Here is a 19469-nt window from a genome sequence, read left to right on the forward strand (position 1 = left end):
TCTGGGCGCGGTGGCTCACGTCTGTAATCCCAACACTTATGGAGGCTGAGGCAGGTGGATCACTTGAGCTCAGGAGTTTAGACCAGCCAGGCAACACGGTGAAACCCCATCTCTATTAAAAATACAAAAATTAGCCCAGCATGGTGGTGGTGCATGCCTATAGTCCCAGCTACTTCAGAAGCTGAGGTGGGAGGATTGCTTGAACCCAGGAGGCAGAGGTTGCAGCAAGCCGAGATCACACCACTACACTCCAGCCTGGGTGAGAGGGAGACCCCCAACAGAAAAAAAAAAAAAAAAAAAAAAAAAGGTCAACAGGACTATCAAAATTTTTCCACATAATTTTCATGGATAAAACAAAAAGGTAAACTTCAAAAAGAAAGCTTTAAACATAGTTAAGATGAACTGGAAAAAGGAAAAAACAATACATAGGATATATAAGAAAGATTAAAGTGAACATGAAATAGTGTATTAGTGATTTTAAGTTAGGTTTCTAGAGTTATAACTATTTACCTAGCAGAGCAGAAATTGTTCATTCATTTTTAATCATCAGTATACAGCTGCTCTCCTTTCGCTAATCTTAGAGCTTCAAATAAAAGAGGTCATGTATCTCTTGGAAGATGAAATGGGTGAGAGAGCTCAGAATGGCTTATGAAAATACGTACCTTGACAAAAACAATCTTAGCCTTTGTGTTCATCTTGCTTTTTTGTTTTTGGAGACAGGGTCTCACTCTTGTCACTCTGTCTGTGTCACTTCTGGCTGAAGTGCAAGTGCAGTGGCGGGATCTCAGCTCACTGCAACCTCCACTTCCCAGACTCCAATGGTCCTCCCACCTCAGCATCCCAAGTAGCTGGGACTACAAGCACATACCACTACTCTTGGCTGATTTTTCTATTTTTTGTAGAGACAGAGTTTTGCCATGTTGCCCAGGCTAGTCTCAAATTCCTGGGCTCAAGTGATTGTGTCCACCTCAACTTCCCAAAGTGCTGGGATTACAGGTGTGAGCCACTGCACCTAGGCAGTTCATCTAATTTTAATTTAATCAGTGATTCATTGGCATGAAAAACAAGAACTACTGAGATCTGAATTAAACTCTAATTTAGCAGGGTTTCCTATATTTATAGTTATAGTCTCAGATTTTAGCAAATTTAGCTATTGAAAAGTATGCTTTCAGTCTGTTTATTTCATGTTCAAAACTAGTAGCAGAGGCTGGGCATGGTGGCCCATGCTTCTAAGTCTCAGCACTTTGGGAGACTGAGGTGGGAGGATCCCTTGAGGCCAGGAGTATGAAACCAGCCTGCGCAATGTAGGGAGACCCTGTCTCTACAAAAAAATTTAAAAATTAGCCAGGCATGGTTGCATGCACTTGTAGTCCCAGCTACTCGGAAGGCTGAGGCAGGAGAACTGCTTGATCCCAGGAGTTCAAGGCTACAGTGAGCTATGATCCTGTCACTACACCCTAGTCTGGGTGATAAAGCAAGACCCTGTCTCTTAAAACAAAACACAACAAAACCCAAACAATTGGCAGCAGAGAACAGGGGAAAAAAATGCTTTAATTCCAAGAATCCTGGAAAATCTTAATAGCTCAATCACTACAAATTAAGATTTTCCTTTATACTGAAAGTTGTTGTAGCTGGGCATGGTGGCTAACACCTGTATCCCAGCAGTCTGGAAGGCTGAGGAGGGAGGATCACTGAAGGCCAGGAGTTCAAGACCAGCCTGGGCAACACGGCAAGGCCCAGTCTTTACAAAAATAAAAATAAAAATTAGCTGGGCGCAGTGACACGTGCCTGTAGTCCCAGCTACTCGGGAGGCTGAGGCAGGAGGACAACTTGGGCCCAGGAGTTCAAGGCTACAGTGAGCTATGATCATGCCACTTCACAAAAAGAAAGAAAGAAAGTTGTTGCTTATAGAAACAAATTTCAAAAAAAAAGGAAATGTAAACAGTATAGTATAAAAGTAATTTTTGAAAATATAAAAATTAGCCTGGGGTGCACGCCTGTAGTCCCAGCTGCTTGGGAGGCTGAGGCAGGAGAATAGCTTGAACCTGGGTAGCGGAGGTTGCAGTGAGCCAAGATCACACCACTGTACCCCAGCCCGGGCGACAGAGTGAGACTCCATCTCAAAAAATAAAAATAAAAATAATTTTTGATAGCTGTACTATTAGACATTTGTTTTTAGCAGGAGAAAAATAATACCAATTTTATTAATATTAATTTTATGTGCACAGGGTGCTTTTATACAAAAGAAGTAAAACTCTCCCTAACAGATATTGCTAAAAATCCAAAAATACTCCCATGTAACCAAGGCAAAACAATTATTTTAGTACTAATTTAAACATAGTTTTTCAGATATATATCTATATACACACACACACACACATACATTTTTTTAAATCAATGAGCAAATGTCCTCAAAATTTACACTAATCTTTTATTGAGGTAATATTTATATGCAGTAAAATACACAGATCTTAAAATGTACAATTTGCTGAGTTTTAGAAATGCTTATGTCTGTGTAACCATCATCTCAACTGACATAGAGAACATTTTTTTTTTGTTTTTTTTTTTTGAGACGGTCTCCCGCCTCAGCCAAAGTACTGGGATTACAGGTGTGAGCCACCGCACCTGGCCTTATTATTCAATATAAAGTACTATGTTTTGAGTCCTCTCTAAAAAATATGTGCCTAAACCCAGGTTATGAAGATATTTTCCAGAATTTTCTTCTAGAAACCTTGTAGTTTAGCTGTTATGTCTAAGGCCATGATCCATTTTGAATTAATTTTTGTCTACGGCATGAGATAGGTTTCAAGGTTTTTTCCCTTCATAAATGTACCCAGTTGTTCTAAGTTTTTTTTTTCTGAAAAACTTGCCTTTCCTCAATGAACTGCCTTGACATTTTTGTCAAAAACAAACTGACCATATATATCATACATAATTTCAGTGGTTTTAGTTTTCACAATAATTTAGAATGATATAGATACAAAAATTAATTCATACAGTGGTTGAGTGACTTTTTGAAATGACAAAATAATTTTTACCTCTACATCTTGAACAGTCCTTGGCTGGGCCATGCATAATTTATTAAGCAGCTGAAAAATCAGCTCTTCAATATAATAGAGAGACTCTTCATTAGCTGAGAGAGTGGGATGCACTTGTTCCTGAACCTTTAAAAAAAAGTTATCAGTTAAAGTAATGGCAAAATAATATAAATTGAACAAAAGTCAAAGAGAATCTTATATATAATATTTTACTATAATGGTTACTCAAAACAGATATAAAACACAAAATGAAGAAAAAAACTATTTGTTGGTCTCTGTAAACTTTTCTTAACCCACAGAGCAGTGGTTCTTAAGCATTTTTGGACCCTTTGAAAAATCTATGGAAAGCCATTGAACCCTCTCTTCCCTATCACCAAAAAGCATATACACATAAACTATTCTATACAATTTCAGAGGAACTGTGGATACCCTGAAGTCAATAAACCTACTTGAAGTCTACGCAGGTCATGAATCCCAGTAATAAAGGTAACATCTGAAAAACCATACTCCTTTACAAATTATAGAGGTGCTCTGTGAAATAGGTGCTACTCAGCTTTCACAATAGCACTGTCACCACCAGCTATGCTAAGCACCCCACCTTTTTTTCTTTTTTTTTCTTTCTTTTCTTTTTTTTTTTTTAAGCAGCTGCATCCTTCTAGGGATGAGCCGTTTTTGTTTCTAAATTTTCTGTCCTAAATAATAATCCAGTCTGACTGGATATAAGAAATATGGTAAATAATAGTACCTAGCATACAGTAGGTGTCCTATAAATATTTGTTGAAAGAAATTTTAAAAAGTATTGCTTTCCTTTCTTTTCTTTTTTTGAGACAGGGTCTCACTCTGTCACCCAGGCTCACTGCAGACCTGGGGTCAAGCAACCCTCCCACCTCAGTCTCCCAAGTAGCTGGCACTACCCGTGTGTGCCACCATGACCTGGCTAATTTTTAAAACTTTTTGTAGAGATGAAGTCTCACCATGTTGCCCAGGCTGATCTTGAACTCCTGGGCTCAAGTGATCCTCCCACCTCAGCTTCCCAAAGTGCTGGGATTATAGCATGAGCCACTGCACCCAGCCTGCTTTAACTTTTTATGCCATGAAGTCAGAAGGATATCAGAAGCACTAACACAAAAATAGATAACTTGAATAGCCTCATAGTTAAGCAAAAGTAATTTAAAACCCTCCCCACAAAAAACACAGCATTGAAGTTAACCATTTCATTTGAAGTCTCAAAATTTACCATAGAATTCTTCCTAACATCACATCACGTGCCACCACTAAACCGACCATTGCCAAACAATGATTAGTCTACAATTTAGACTTTGCCATTTCCTAAGAGATCCATGCCTGAACAAAATGAGAGTTTTAAAAAATTAGCATAGGCACAGTGGCTGACACCTGTAATCCCAGCACTTTGGGAGGCCGAGGTGGGTGGATCACCTGAGGTCAGAAGTTTGAGACCAGCCTGGCCAACATGGTGAAACTAAAAATACAAAATTAGCTGGGTGTGGTGGCACGTGTCTGTAATCCCAGCTACTAAGGAGGATGAGGCAGGAGGATTGCTTGAACCTGGGAGGCAGAGGTTGCAGTGAGCAGAGATCACACCACTGCACTCCAGCCTGGGCAACTCCATCTCAAAAAAAAAAAAAATAGCATAAAATTGTGCATTATAGCCTCATATTTTGTAAGTCTATAGGATTTATAATAAAATCCCTTCTTTCATTTCTAATATTAGTTATTTGTGTATTCGTTCTTTTCTTGATCAGCATCTCAGAGGTTTATCAATGTTATTAATCTTTCAAAGAACCAACTTTTGGCTTTTATGATCCTATTTTATGTTTGTTTTATATTTCATTTATTTTTGCTTTATCTTCATTATTTATTCTGCTTTTTATGTTCTTTTGCCAACTTCTTGAGATGGATACTTTGCTCATTTTTGTCAACCTTTCTTTTCTAATATGTATGTTTTCTCTAAAACTACTTTTGTAAAAACCCACATATTTTCATATGGAATATTTTTGTAATCATCCAGTTCAAAATACAGTCATCCTTCAGTGTCTGTGGGAAATTAGTTCCAGGACACCTGTGGATACCCAAATCCATGGATGCCCAAGTTCTTTATATATAATGGTGTAACATTGTATACAATCTACACACATCCTCCCATATACTTTAAATCATCTATAGGTTACTTATAACACCTAATACAATGTAAATGCTATGTAATAGTGGTTATATTGTATTGTTTAGGAAATAATGACAAGAGAAAAGTCTGTATGTGTTCAGTACAAATGCAACCATCCATTATTTTCCCAAATATTGTTGATCTGAGGTTGGCTGAATCTATGGATTAAGAACCCAAGGATAAGAATGGTGGACTATAGTTTCTAATTTCCATTATGGTTTCTTCTTTCACCTTAAGAATCTAGAAGCAAATTTCTTTAATTTTTAAACATGAGATTTTTAAAAAGGTTTTTAAAATTGATTTCTATAATAATCACATGTCGTCAGAAAACATACTTTCTTTTTCATTTTTATTCAGTTATTTAATTTTTTTGAGACAGAGTCTCATTCTGCCACCCACGTTGGAATGCAGTAGTGCAATCATAGCTCACTGTAGCCTTGACCTCAAGCTGGTCTTGAACTTGTGAGCTCAAGCTATCCACTCACCTCTGCCTCCCAAAATGCTGGGATTACAGGCATGAGCCACCATGCCTGGCCAGAAAACATATTTTCTATGATTTCAATCTTTTGAAATTTGTCGAGACTTGCATTATAGCCCATTACATGGGTCTACCTGGCTTCATTGACAAACTCATCAAACATAAAGGAAGCAATACAACAATCTTAAGCGAACATTTAGAAAATTTTTTTTAAAAAGATACTCTCCAATTTATTTTGGGACTAGACTTTATATAAAAACTCAAAAAGAAAGATGAAAATTATAGGCCATTTTTAGCTCAGCACAGTGGTTCATGCCTGTAATCCCAGCACTTTGGGAGGCCAAGGTCAGAGGATCGCTTGAGGCCAGGAATTCCAGACCAGCCTGGGCAACATGGCAAGACCTCATCTCTCCAAAATAAAAAATTAGCTGGGCATGGTGGCATATGCCTGTAGTCCCAGCTACTCAGAAGGCTAAGGCAAAAGGATTACTTGAGCCCAGAAGGTCAAGGCTACAGTGAGACATGATGGTGCCACTGCGCTCCAGCCTGGGGGAATGAACAAGACCTCATCTCTAAAAGAAAAGAAAATTATAGGCCATTTTCACTTATGAATCCAGAAAAAAAAAAAAAGCCTAAGTAAAGTGTCACCTAACTAAATTCCATAATGTATACAAATAAGATTACACAATCACAGCCAGGCATGGTGGCTCGTAATCCCAGCACTTTGGGAGGCTGGAAGTGGGTGGATCATCTGAGGTCGGGAGTTCGAGACCAGACTGGACAACATGGTGAAACCCCGTCTCTACTAAAAATATAAAAATTAGCTAGGTGTGGTGGCACAGGCTTGTAATCCTAGCTACTTGGGTGGCTAAGGCAGGAGAACTGCTTGAACCCGGGAGACAGACGCTGCCGTGAGCTGAGATCACTGCAATCCAGCCTGGATGACTGAGCGAGACTCCATCTCAAAAAAAAAAAAAAAGAAAAGAAAAGAAAAAAAGAAAAATAATATGACCATCCCAATATATATGTAAAAAAGGCATTTGAAAAATATTCAACATTCATTCATGATAAAATCTCTTTGTGGGCCCGGCACGGAGGCTCACACCTATAATCCCAGCACTTTAGGAGGCCGAGGCGGGTGGATCACTTGAGGTCAGGAGTTCAAGGCCAGCCTGGCCAACATGGTGAAACCCCATCTCTACTAAAAATACAAAAAATTAGCCACGCATGGTAGAAGGCGCGTGTAGTCCCAGCTACTTGGGAGGCTGAGGCAGGAGAATCGCTTGAACCCAGGAGGCGGAGGTTGCCGTGAGCCGAGATAACGTGCTGTTGCACTCCAGCCTGGGTGAGAGTGAGACTCTGTCTCAAACAAACAAACAAATAAAAAATCTCTTTGTGAACTTCTTTCATTTGATAAAGGATGTATACTAAAAAGCTACAATAGGCTGGGTGCGGTGGCTCAGACCTGTAATCCCAGCACTTTGGGAGGCTGAGACGGGGGGATCACAAGGTCAGAGTTTGAGACCACCCTGGCCAATACGGTGAAACCCCGTCTCTACTAAAAATACAAAAATTAGCCGGTGTGGTGGCAGGTGCCTGTAGTCCCAGCTACTCGGGAGGCTGAGGCAGAAGAATCGCTTGAACTGGGAAGCAGAGGTTGCAGCGAGCTGAGATCATGCCACTGCACTCCAGCCTGAGCGACAGAGCAAGACTCCATCTCAAAGAAAAAACAAAACAAAACAAAAAAAGCTACAATAAAATCACAGTTAATAGTAAGACAAGACACTGACAGCTTTCCTTTTGAGATCAAGGAAAAGGATATTTTCTATTATCATTTCTATTCCACATTATATTTGGAGGTCCTGGCTATTGCAGTAAACCAAGAAAAAGAAAATTTCAGAATTGGTAAAGAAGAAACAAATTTGCAGATCATCTGACTGCCCATTGTGATGGTTAATTTTGGGGTGCCCATATAACTGGTTACACACTATTTCTGGGTATGTCTGTCAGGGTATCTCTGAAGGAGATTAACATTTGAGTTGGTAGACTGAGAAAAGCAGACTACCCTCCCCAATGTGGCCTTATCCACTTGACTAAAGGCCTGAATAGAACAAAAGGCTGAGAAAGAATTCTTTCTCTCTGCCTGACTGTATTTGAGCTGGGACATCGGTCTTCTGCCTTCAGACTCAGACTCAGACTGGAATTTATATCATCAGCTCTTCTGGTTCTCAGGCCTTCAGACTAGGACTAGAATTATACCATTGGCTTTTCTGGGTCTGCAGCTTGACAAATGCAGATCTTGGACTTCTGGGCCACCATAACCTCATGAGCCTATTTCCTTACAGTAAATGTCGTGTGTGTGTGTGTGTGTGTGTGTGTGTGTGTGTGTGTGTGTGTGTGTGTGTGTGTGTTTCCTATTGGTTCTGCTTCTCTGAAGAATCCATGCACCCATGGAGGACAAAATAATGTATCCATGCAGGACAAAAATATTGTACACATAAATTACCTGAACTCATAAAAAATAAACTTTTCTTTCTATGTACCAGCAACAAAGCTAGCAAACAAAATTTTTAGGCCAGGTGCGGTGGCTCACTCCTGTAATCCCAGCACTTTGGGAAGCTGAGGTGGGAGGATCACTCAAGCCCAGGAGTTCAAGACCAGTCTGGGCAACACGGTGAAACACCACTTCTACAAAAAATTAGCCAGATGTGGTGGCACGCAACTGTAGTCCCAGCTACACGGGAGGCTGATGTGGGAGGATCACCTGAGCCCGGAGGTCGAGGCTGCAGTGAGCCATGATTATGCCACTGCACTCCAGCTTGGGTGAGAGTGAGACCTTGTCTCAAAAAAAAAAAAAATTAAATAGCATTTACAGTAGAATTTAAAATACCGCATACCTTGAGTACCTGAGAAGGTACACATGACTCCTAGGGAGAAAACTAGACTTTAAGAAAAATTAAAGAGCTAAATAAATGAAAGATGATACCATGTTGGTGAACTGTCAGACTTAATATTGTATACAACTGAATTCTCTCAAAATTGATAAATGCAGTTATAAAATCACAATCAAAACCAAGCAGGTTGTTTTGCTAAAAATGCCAAGATAATTTCAAAATGTAAATAAAAATGCAAAAAGCTAAGAAAATCAGTCATATATTCTTTTTTTAAAATTACTGACAACAAAGTCATATGTCTGTAAGGAAGTACAAGGATTTGCTCCAATGGTTGTCAGGATTTATTACAAAGCTATAGTAATGAAGAATGTGACAATGGCATAAGGATAGAGAAAGAAATCAATGGGACATAACAGAGTCCACAAACAAGTCCACATATATATAGACGCTTATTTACACAGATGGCACTGTAGAGTATGAGGTGTGGCAGAGAGTTGCAGGGAGGCAGGGAAGTGTATGAATAGTGTTGAACCACTGCAGAAAAATAAAATCAACTCCTACTTCAACCTTTACCCAAAAATCAATCCTAGCCGCATGTTAGGCCTAATAAATAAATATACCCAATAAAGCTCTGACAGTGTAAAACTAGATAATATCTTCATGATTTCAGGATTGAAAAAGATTTCTTATATAGGACACAAAAAATTACTAGCTATGAAGGAAAGAACTGATAAACTTTATATTAAACTTTAAAATTTAGGTTTATCAAAAGACATCTTTAAGAAAGTAAAAAGGCAAGTTACAGAGTTGGAGAAGATATATGTAGTACGTGTAACAAAAGGCTCATATCTAGAATATATAGAGAACTCCTAAAAGTTCAGTAAGAAAAAAAAGATAAAAATCCCAAGAGAAAAAATGGGCAAAAAACCCTTAAACTAGCACTTCACAAAAGAAGAAATTCAAATAGCCTATATATATATTTAAAAGTGCTCTAGCTCTTAAGTAATCAGAAAAATGTAAATTAAACGACCATGAAAACTATCCACTCACCAGGCAGCAAAACTAAAAATTCTGATAATACCAAATGTTGGTAACTATGTGGAGCAATGGGAACGATCACACACTGCTACTGGAATGTAAAATGTTTCAATCACTTTCAAAAACTTTGCCATTAAGTACTAAAGTTCAAGATATGTATAGTCTATGACTGAGCAATTCCACTATAGGATATATATATATATATATTCAGGATAGATTTACATATATTTCTTTAGAGCTATACAGTCCAATATAATAGACGCTAGCCTCACGTGGGTACTGAACACCTGAAATGTAGCTCCACTGAGTTGAAATGGAATGTTGGCATAAAATACAAACCAGATTCAAGGATTCAGTATTAAAATAAGAAGTCAAATTCTCAATTTTTATGACACATGCTGAAATGATTAGATTTATTGGGTTAAAAATATGTTATTAAAATCAACTTCATCTGTTTCTTCTTACTTTTCAACTGTGGCTATGATAATTTTCGTTTTTAACTTTTATTTTAGATTAAGGGGGTATATGTGCAGATTTTGTTACCTAGGTATATTGTGTCATGCTGAGGTTTGGGGTACAAATGATCCCATCACCCAGGTACTGAGCATAGTACTACCTCCTCTATTAGTCCCCGGTGTCTGTTGTTAACATCTTTATGTCCATGGTACCCCATGTTTAGCTCTCACCTGTAAATGAGAACATGCAGCATTTGTTTTTTTTGTTCCTGCATTAATTCACTCAGGAGGGAAAATTTTATTTATTTTTTAATTAATTATTATTATTATTATTATTTAAATTTTTGAGACAGGTTCTCGCTGTGTTGCCCAGGCTGGCCTTGAACTCCTGGGCTCAAGCAATCCTCCTGCCTTGTCCTCCCAAAGCGCTGGGATTACAGGCATGAGCCACCATGCCCAGCCTAGGAGGGAAAATTTTAAATTACATGTGTGGCTCACATTGAATCTCTTCTAGACAGCAATGCTCTAGAGAAATGTTTACCAGAAGACATATGCTAGAAGGCTCATAAATAACATTATTAATAATACCTTCCAAAACTAGAAAAGAATTCAAATATTCATCCAGAATGGGACAGATAAATTGTGGCTTATTAATACAATGGAATACACACAGTCAAAAAAATGCAGTAATAATGACAGCTACATAAAATGTGGATGCACCTTGAAAAAATGTTGGCAGAAAGAAGCCAGATAAAAAGAATACATACAACGGGATTCCATTCACAAAGTCAGACAAAATTAAATACAAAAATAAAAAATAAACAAATTCAGAACAAATTAAACAATGGTGTTAAGGGATACACGCTGAGATGGAAAAACTATTAAGAAAATCAAAACAGGCCAGGCGCAGTGGCTCGCACCTATAATCCCAGCACTTTGGGAGGCCGAGGCAGGCGGATCACGAGGTCAAGAGATCGTGACCATCCTGGCCAACACGGTGAAACCCCATCTCTACTAAAAATACAAAAATTAACTGGTCATGGTGGTGCACACCTGTAGTCCCAGCTACTCGGGAGGCTGAGGCAGGAGAATCGCTTGAACCCAGGAGGCGGAGGTTGCAGTGAGCAAAGATCATGCCACTGCACTCCAGCCTGGCAACAGAGCGAGACTCCGTCTCAAAAAGAAAGAAAATCAAAACAGTGAATACCACAAAAACGGTTACCTTTTGGAGAGTTATCCTGAGAAAAGTGCTGACAATGTTCTGTCTTCTTACCTGAGTGTTAAATAGGTGTTCCTTAAACTGTATATTTATCCTTTACACATTTTCTGATTATATGTTACACTTCACCATAAATGAGGTTTTCAAAAGTTTGAGAATCATCTAGCAAACAGAGGAAACTGAGGGGGGAAATTATCAATAAAATAAGTCTAAAGGGCTTTTCTAGTGCCCATGTCACTGAACAAAATTTAAATGTCAGGACCCTGGAGACAAAGAGAATATCCTACAAGACTGGGAGGACAGGGAAGTGAGGAGGAGCAGATTATATATGAGAAGCAGACATTAGCTTCAGATTTCAACAGTAATACTAGAAGCTAGATGGTAATGATGTTCAGCCTGGAATCCAAGATACCAGCAATATCAAATGCCACGCTAACGTGACATTCTTAGATAGAATAAGGTCCAAAACTTTATCTCTCACATAGTCTTTCTCATTAACCTTCTGTCATTTGTACTACACTAAAACAAGGGTATGAATCAAGAAAGAAAAATATGGAATAAAGAAAATAAAGGAATCAATAGAGAAGAAAGGTCAAAGGAATGCCCAGGATAAAATGAAAGGAAATTATAGGATGAGAGCTGTACAACAGGAATAAAGGTGACCAGTCCACACTGGTGCAGGTCAGAAGGCTCTGGGAGAGACTGTCTCAAGAAAACGAACTTGACAGAGTATGCAATGGGATGAATATCTTGATAGGATATTTAGAAAACTGGTAAAAAGTTTGAATTTGGTAATAAGTGTACTACATAGAAAAACACACAAACAAGAAAACAAGATAATTAATAACTCCAGTAAAAGTAGTGAGTTAGAAAATAAAAAGCAGATTAAATAGCATTTACAGGCCGGGTGTGGTGGTTCATGCCTATGATCTCAGCACTTTGGGAGGCCAAGGTGGGGGGTGGATCACTTGAGGCCAGGAGTTCAAGACCAGCCTGGCCCACACAGTGAAACCCCGTCTCTACTAAAAATACAAAAATTAGCTGGGCCTGGTGGTACATGCCTGTAATCTCAGCTTGAACCCTGGAGGTGGAGGTTGAGGTGAGTGGAGATTGTACCACTGCACTCCAGCCTGGGCGACAGAGTGAGACCCTGTCCCCCCTCCAAAAAAAAAAACCCCAAAAATAGCATTTACAGTCATAATAATGTAAACTTTGAATATTAATCCAACTCAAATTAAGATATAACTTTGAAGTGGGGGAAGAGAAAGTGGAAAGTGTGTGTGTGGTTGGAGGGGAATGTATGCACATATTAAAGAATATTAAATCCTTTGTGCCACTGCACTCCAGTCTGGGCAACAGAGTGAGTCCCTGCCAAGAAAAAAAAGAAAAAAAAGAGAGAAAAAAGAGAATATTAAATCCTTACCCTCCGTGGTAGGAAGTCAACAGATAACACCCAAAACAGAAAAAAACATGAAATAGCAATATAAGCACTTTTTCTTTCTTAGAAATATAGAAGTAAATAAATCACTTTCAAAAGTTAAAATGGTTTTCTCTAGGAAACAGAAAATTTTGTGTTTAAGGGGGAAGTAATGCTATTTTTCATAACAAGCTTCACAGAGCTAATTATCTTTTTATTTACATAAATAATTTTGACAAAATACAAACTAATTGATAAAGAAAAATAATTTTGAATTGGGGAATGGGGAAGTGGAAGGCCATAGTAAGGAAAGACTACTCTTTGAAGAAGTCTGGTCCAAAAAGTCTAGCAGTAAGGCAATTAGAAATTCATATAGGACCAATAATTTAAAAAAATCAGGCTTTCTAATGTATTTCTATGTTAGAAATATGTTTCTAACATATTTTCTAATAAATTCAAATTAGGTTTTGGAGAAATAAATATTTCCTCTTATACCCTGCACTTCTTTAACACAGCCAGAGATAACTTAATTACATTTTAGCCATACATTTCTAATAGATCAATCGACTTTTAAAAGACATTTTTTAAAAAATAGACATTTAACTAGGCGTAGTGGGGTGCCTGTAGTCCCAGCTACTCTAGTGGCTGAGGTGGGAGGATTCCTTGGGCTGAGGAGTTTCAGGCTTCCAAACATAATGAGACTCCATCTTTAAATAAATAAATAAACATTTATATTGTAAGTGTGGCAGTAGACTTCATAAGGCCGTTTCTTTTCTTTTTCTTTTAAAGATGAGGCCTACCTAAATTGCTCAAGCTGGTCACCAACTCCTTGGCTCAAACAATCCTCCTGCCTCCTCAGGCCCCGCTCCCTGAGGCAAGGTTGTTTCTTTCTTTCCTTTTCTTTTTTTTTTTTTGAGACGGAGTCTTGTTCTGTCCCCCAGGATGGAGTGGAGTGGTGCGATCTCAGCTCACTGCAAGCTCCGCCACCCGGGTTCACGCCATTCTCCTGCCTCGGCCTCCCGAGTAGCTGGGACTATAGTTGCCCACAGCCATGCCTGGCTAATTTTTTGTATTTTTTAGTAGAGACGGGGTTTCACTGTGTTATCTAGGATGGTTTTGATCTCCTGACCTCGTGATCTGCCCGCCTCGGCCTCCCAAAGTGCTGGGATTACAGGCGTGAGCCACCGCGCCCGGCAAGGTTGTTTCTTATAACATCTTTCCATAAAAAGCCAAGGGCCCCACTCAGTGAAAATGATTGAACATGAGAATTAAGATAATGTCTAACTGGGATGGATTCTTTTTCTGTGATTATGATTTTGTTAAATAAGCTACAAAGCAATTTGAACATCAAGCATCAAAGTTTCTTATGCCAAACTTCTTAATTTCAAATATGAAAACAGTCATAAAAATAAATACACAATGTTAAAATCTCACCCATAAATGCTGTAACAGGACATCAAGAGGACAATGGAAGAGAACCATGCTTTACACTTCTACAGAGACAGTAAACATAAAATTACCACAACAGAACCAATTTGCCTATCATATTTTTTGAAAGCCTAGTCAGAAAAAGAGCAATTAAAATAATTTCCAGTCTTTAACAGTAGATTAACAAGTCAGACCTGTATTTTAGTTACACCATATTTTCAAATTGCCAGAAGGCATTTCCTTACTGTAACACTATAAATAGAATAGTCTCATACTATAAATCCATGTGTAGACACACACAAAAACACTTTAACTTTTTACCCTGATAAACCACTACATTTGACAAGTTATAGAAATGTTATTTCCTAATTTATATTTTTCAGTTTTCCATCTTCACATTTAAATTAAAAATCTTGCTAGTGCACTTGTTCAGTAACTAACATTTGAGTTTCAGGTACAATGTGGAAATAAATCCTTTTGGATAGAGTCTGACTGATATTTATTTTTGCCAAATTCTTCATTGTGTTGCCAAGATTTCCACAAGGATGCAAATATCTCAAACATCAATTAAGAATACTGGCAATGTTTTCATTATTAAATGTTTTGGGGTGTTTTTTTTTGTTTTTTTGTTTTTGAGATGGAGTCTCGCTGTTTCACCCAGGCTGGAGTGCGGTGGCAGCAATCTTGGCTCACTGCAACCTCCACCTCCCAGATTCAAGAGATCCGCCTGCCTCAGCCTCCCGAGTAGCTGGGACTACAGGTGTGCACCACCACGCCCAGCTAATTTTGGTATTTTCAGTAGAGACAGGGTTTCACCATGTTGGCCAGGCTAGTCTTGAACTCCTGAGCTCAGGTAATCTGCCTGCCTCAGCCTCCCAAAGTGTTGGGATTATGGGCGTGAGCCACAACACCCAGCCCATTATGAAATATTAAAATTCAATTTAAAAAGAAAATAAAAATTTTAGTTGAAGTGTATATACTAAAACTACAAAATACTGGCAGAGCAAGGTTGCTCACACCTGTAATCCCAGCACTTTGGGAGGCCAAGGCAGGTAGATCACCTGAGGTCAGGAGTTTGAGACCAGCCTGGCCAACATGGTGAAACCCCGTCTGTACTAAAAGTACAAAAATTAGCTGGGCAGCTACTCTGGAGGCTGAAGTGGGAGAATCGCTGGAACCCGGGAGGCAGAGGTTGCAGTGAGCTGAGATCATGCTGCTGCACTCCAGCCTGGGTGACAGAGTGAGACTCAATCTCAAAAAATAAAAACAAAATACAATAAAAATGAATAAATAAAAATAAAAATATAATATACTGCTGATAGGAATTAAAGACTTAAATAAATGAAGAGATTAAACTATGAGTTGGAAGACTCAACATTGTTCTGATGTCAATTCCTCCCAAATGATCTGTAGATGCAACACAATCTCAATCAAAATTCCAGCAAGCTTTTTTGTAGAAATTGATATGTTGATTAAAACATTCTCATGGAAATACAAAGGTCCTAGAATAACTGAAACAACTCTAAAGAAGAACAAAGTTGAAGGGCTAACACTACCTGATTTCAAGGATTTCTATAAAGCTATGGTAACCAAAACAGTATGGCACTGACATAAAGATAAGGAAAACAATCAATAGAACAGAATAGAGAATCCAGAAATAAAACCACACATATATGGGCAACTGATTTTTTAAATAAAAGCATGAAGACCTTTAGCAAAGGAAAAGGACAGCCTTTTCAATAAATGGTGACAGAACAACCAGATATCCATATACAAAAAAACAAACATACCATATACAGAATTATCACACCATATATAAAATGATTCAATCAGCACCATAAGACAAGGTGAGATTTTTTTTAAAAAGAAAAAGTGATTCAAATGAGTCATAGATATAAATATAAAATTTAAACTATAAAATTTCTAGAACAGGCTAGGTATGGTGGATCACACCTATAACTGCAAAACTTTGGGAGGCCAAGGACGAAGGATCACTTTAGGTCAGGAGTTCGAGACCAGCCTGGGCAACATAGTGAGACCCTGTCTCTATTTTTGAAAATTAAAATAAATAAATAAAAAATTTCTAGAAGGGAAAATTTTTGTAACCCTGGGTTAGGCAAAGATTTCCTAGATATGACACTAATGGCACAGTCCCTAAAAAAACAAATTGATAAAAATTTAAAACTTTTGGCCAGGCGCGGTGGCTCATGCCTGTAATCCCAGCACTTTGGGAGGCCGAGGCCGGCGGATCACGAGGTCAGGAGATTGAGACCATCCTGGCTAACATGGTGAAACCCTGTCTCTACTAAAAATACAAAAAATTAGCTGGGCGTGGTGGCGGGCGCCTGTAGTCCCAGCTACTCGGGAGGCTGAGGCAGGAGAATGGTGTGAACCCAGAGGCGGAGCTTGCAGTGAACCGAGATCGTGCCACTGCACTCCAGCCTGGGCGACAGAGCGAGACTCCGTCTCAAAAAAACAAAAACAAAAACAAACAAACAAAAAAAACTTTTGGTCTCCAAAAGATAGTATAGGCCAGGTGCAGTGGCTTATGCCTGTAGTCCCAGAACTTTGGGAGGCTGAGGCAGGATGATCACTTGAGGCCAGGAGCTTAAGACCAGCCTAGGCAACACAGCAAGACCCTATCTCTTAAAAAGAAAAAGAAAGAAAGAAAGAAAAGGATAAAAAGATAGTATTAAGAGAATGGTATATAATGAAACCTCCATAAAAGGAAAAAAAAAAAAAGGCCGAGTGAGATGGCTCATGCCTGTAATCCCAGCACTTTGGGAGGCCAAGGTGGGTGGATTCCTTGAGGCCAAGAGTTTGAGATCAGCCTGGGCAACATGGCAAAATCCTGTCTCTACTAAAAATACAAAAATTAGCAGGGCATGGTGGTGGGTGCCTGCAATCCCAGCTACTTGGGAGGCTGAGGTGAAAGAATCGCTTGAACCCGGAAGGCGGAGGGTGCAGTGAGCTGAGATTGTGCCACTGCACTCCAGCCTGGGCGACAGAGCAAGACTCCATCCCCAAAAACAAAAACAAAAAAACAAAACAACTCAACAAAAATGGGCCAAAGATCTGAACAAACACTTCACCAAAGAAGATATATGGAAGGCAAATAAAAACATGAAAGATGTTCAACATCATTAATCACTAGGGAAATGCAAACCAAAACCACAAAGTACCATTACACTGCTATTAGAATGGCTAAAATTAAATTACCAAGTATTGGCAGGAGGAACAGGATCTCTTATATTGCTGGTGGGAATGTAAAACTATACAACCACTTTAGAAAACAGTTTGAAAGTTTCTTAAAAAGTTAAGCAGCCAGGCGTGGTGGCTCATGGCTATAATCCCAGCACTTTGGGAGGCCGAGACGAGTGGATCATGAGGTCAAGAGATTGAGACCATCCTGGCCAATACAGTGAAACCCTGTCTCTACTAAAAATAGAAAAATTAGCTGGGCGTGGTGGGGCGTGCCTGTAATCTCAGCTTCTCAGGAGGCTGAGGCAGGAGAATCACTTGAACCCGGGAAGCGGAGGTTGCTGTGAGTCAGGATTGCACCACTGCTCTCCAGCCTGGCAACAGAGCAAGATTTCGTCTCAAAAAAAAAAAAAAGTTAAGCATCCACCTACTATCCGATCCAACCACTCTTTGGTAATTACCAGCAATTTCCATTCTTTGTATTGAAACATATCTTCATACAAAGACTTGTACACAAATATACATAGCAGCTTTATTTGAATAGCCAAGATCTGAAAAACTAAATGTACATAAATAAGTGAATGGATAAACAAGCCACAGTATATCTACACAATGGAATACACTACTGAGCAATAAAAAGGAATGAACTATTGATATATGCAACATAAATGAATCTAAAATAATCATGCTGAAAGAAGCCAGATTGAAAAAAAAGAGTATGTACTGTATGATTCTATTAGTATTAATATAAAACTCTAGAAAATGCAATCGATAATGACAGAAAACAGATTAGTGATGGCTTGGGATGTCTCCTGAGAGTGGGGAGAAATAGGAGGGAGAATTACAGTCAAGAGGAAATTTATGGGGCTGAAGGATATGTCTACTAGCTTTATTGGGATGGTTTTACTGTGTATATATAACTTATCACATTGTTGAAAACATCAAATTGTACATTGTAAATATATGTACTGTAAATATATACTTTATATCAATTACATCCCAATAAAGTTTTAAAAAATAATTCTAAAATATAATATTCTAAGGCAACATTTTTCTAATCAAAGTGTATAATCAAGAATTGAAACCACAGCTGCATACTCTAAACTCATTAAGATCAGGAACCATTTCTCGTTTGTTTTTTGGGGGGCAGGGGAGAGGTGTGGAGACAGAATCTTGCTCTGTCACCCAGGCTGGAGTGCAGTGGTGTGATCACCACTCACTGTTAAGCCTCAAACTCCTGGGCTCAAGTGATCCTTCCACCTCAGCCTCCCTTGTGACTGGGACTACAGGTGGGCACTACCACACCAGCTCCCATTTCTTGTTTTTGGTCTCCTCCTCCTATTGCCCTACACCTGTATGCTTAGCATACAGGTAATCTAGTATGTCATTAAAAGAACAGACCCTGCATTGGGCCAGGCGCGGTGGCTCACGCCTGTAATCCCAGCACTTTGGGAGGCCGAAGCGGGCAGATCACGAGGTCAGGAGATCGAGACCATCCTGGCTAACATGGTGAAACCCCATCTCTACTAAAAATACAAAAAAAAAAAACTTAGCTGGGCGTGGTGGCGGGCGCCTGTAGTCCCAACTACTAGGGTGGCTGAGGAAGGAGAATGGCGTGAACCCGGGAGGCAGAGCTTGCAGTGAGCCAAGATAGCGCCACTGCACTCCAGCCTGGGCGACAGAGCGAGACTCCATCTCAAAAAAAAAAAAAAAAACAGACCCTGCATAAAGAAAGCACTCAGTAAATACTTGTTAAATAGATTCACAGCAGCAAACAGATCTCTTGGCCTCACTGAAATTATCTGGATACTGGAAAAAATTTTAAACTCCATAAAATTTGTTTTCATTTCACTGGAAATGTATCTGGAGACCTGGTTCTCATACAACATTATAAATGAAGGAATTCCCTCTCTTACGTTTCTCTATTCCTCCCACTGTCCATTAATAATTCTCAGAGTCCATGCTCTTAATTAGGTACTTTCAGCAGGCTTTCACAATGTAAGTTTATTTAAAATGCAGATAAGTACAGGCCAAGAAGCTATTTCTACTTAATATTAGGTGAGAGCTTACCATAATATAATCAAATATGTAAAAAAGATTAGCTGAAGCAAAAATTTTT

At 38.9% G+C, this 19469-nt stretch overlaps 1 protein-coding gene across 1 annotated transcript in view; it reads right to left on the reverse strand.

The window, feature by feature from the left end:
• The window catches only part of SOS2 (SOS Ras/Rho guanine nucleotide exchange factor 2), a 113059-nt gene that overhangs the window by 82781 nt on the left and 10809 nt on the right, over window positions 1-19469 (reverse strand). The window contains 1 exon segment of the mRNA XM_034937515.3: window positions 3039-3164. Within this exon segment, the coding sequence (XP_034793406.2) occupies window positions 3039-3164 (126 nt within the window).

The sequence above is a fragment of the Pan paniscus genome, chromosome 15 (genome assembly GCF_029289425.2).
Source record: "Pan paniscus chromosome 15, NHGRI_mPanPan1-v2.0_pri, whole genome shotgun sequence".
Taxonomy (NCBI): Eukaryota; Metazoa; Chordata; class Mammalia; order Primates; family Hominidae; genus Pan; species Pan paniscus.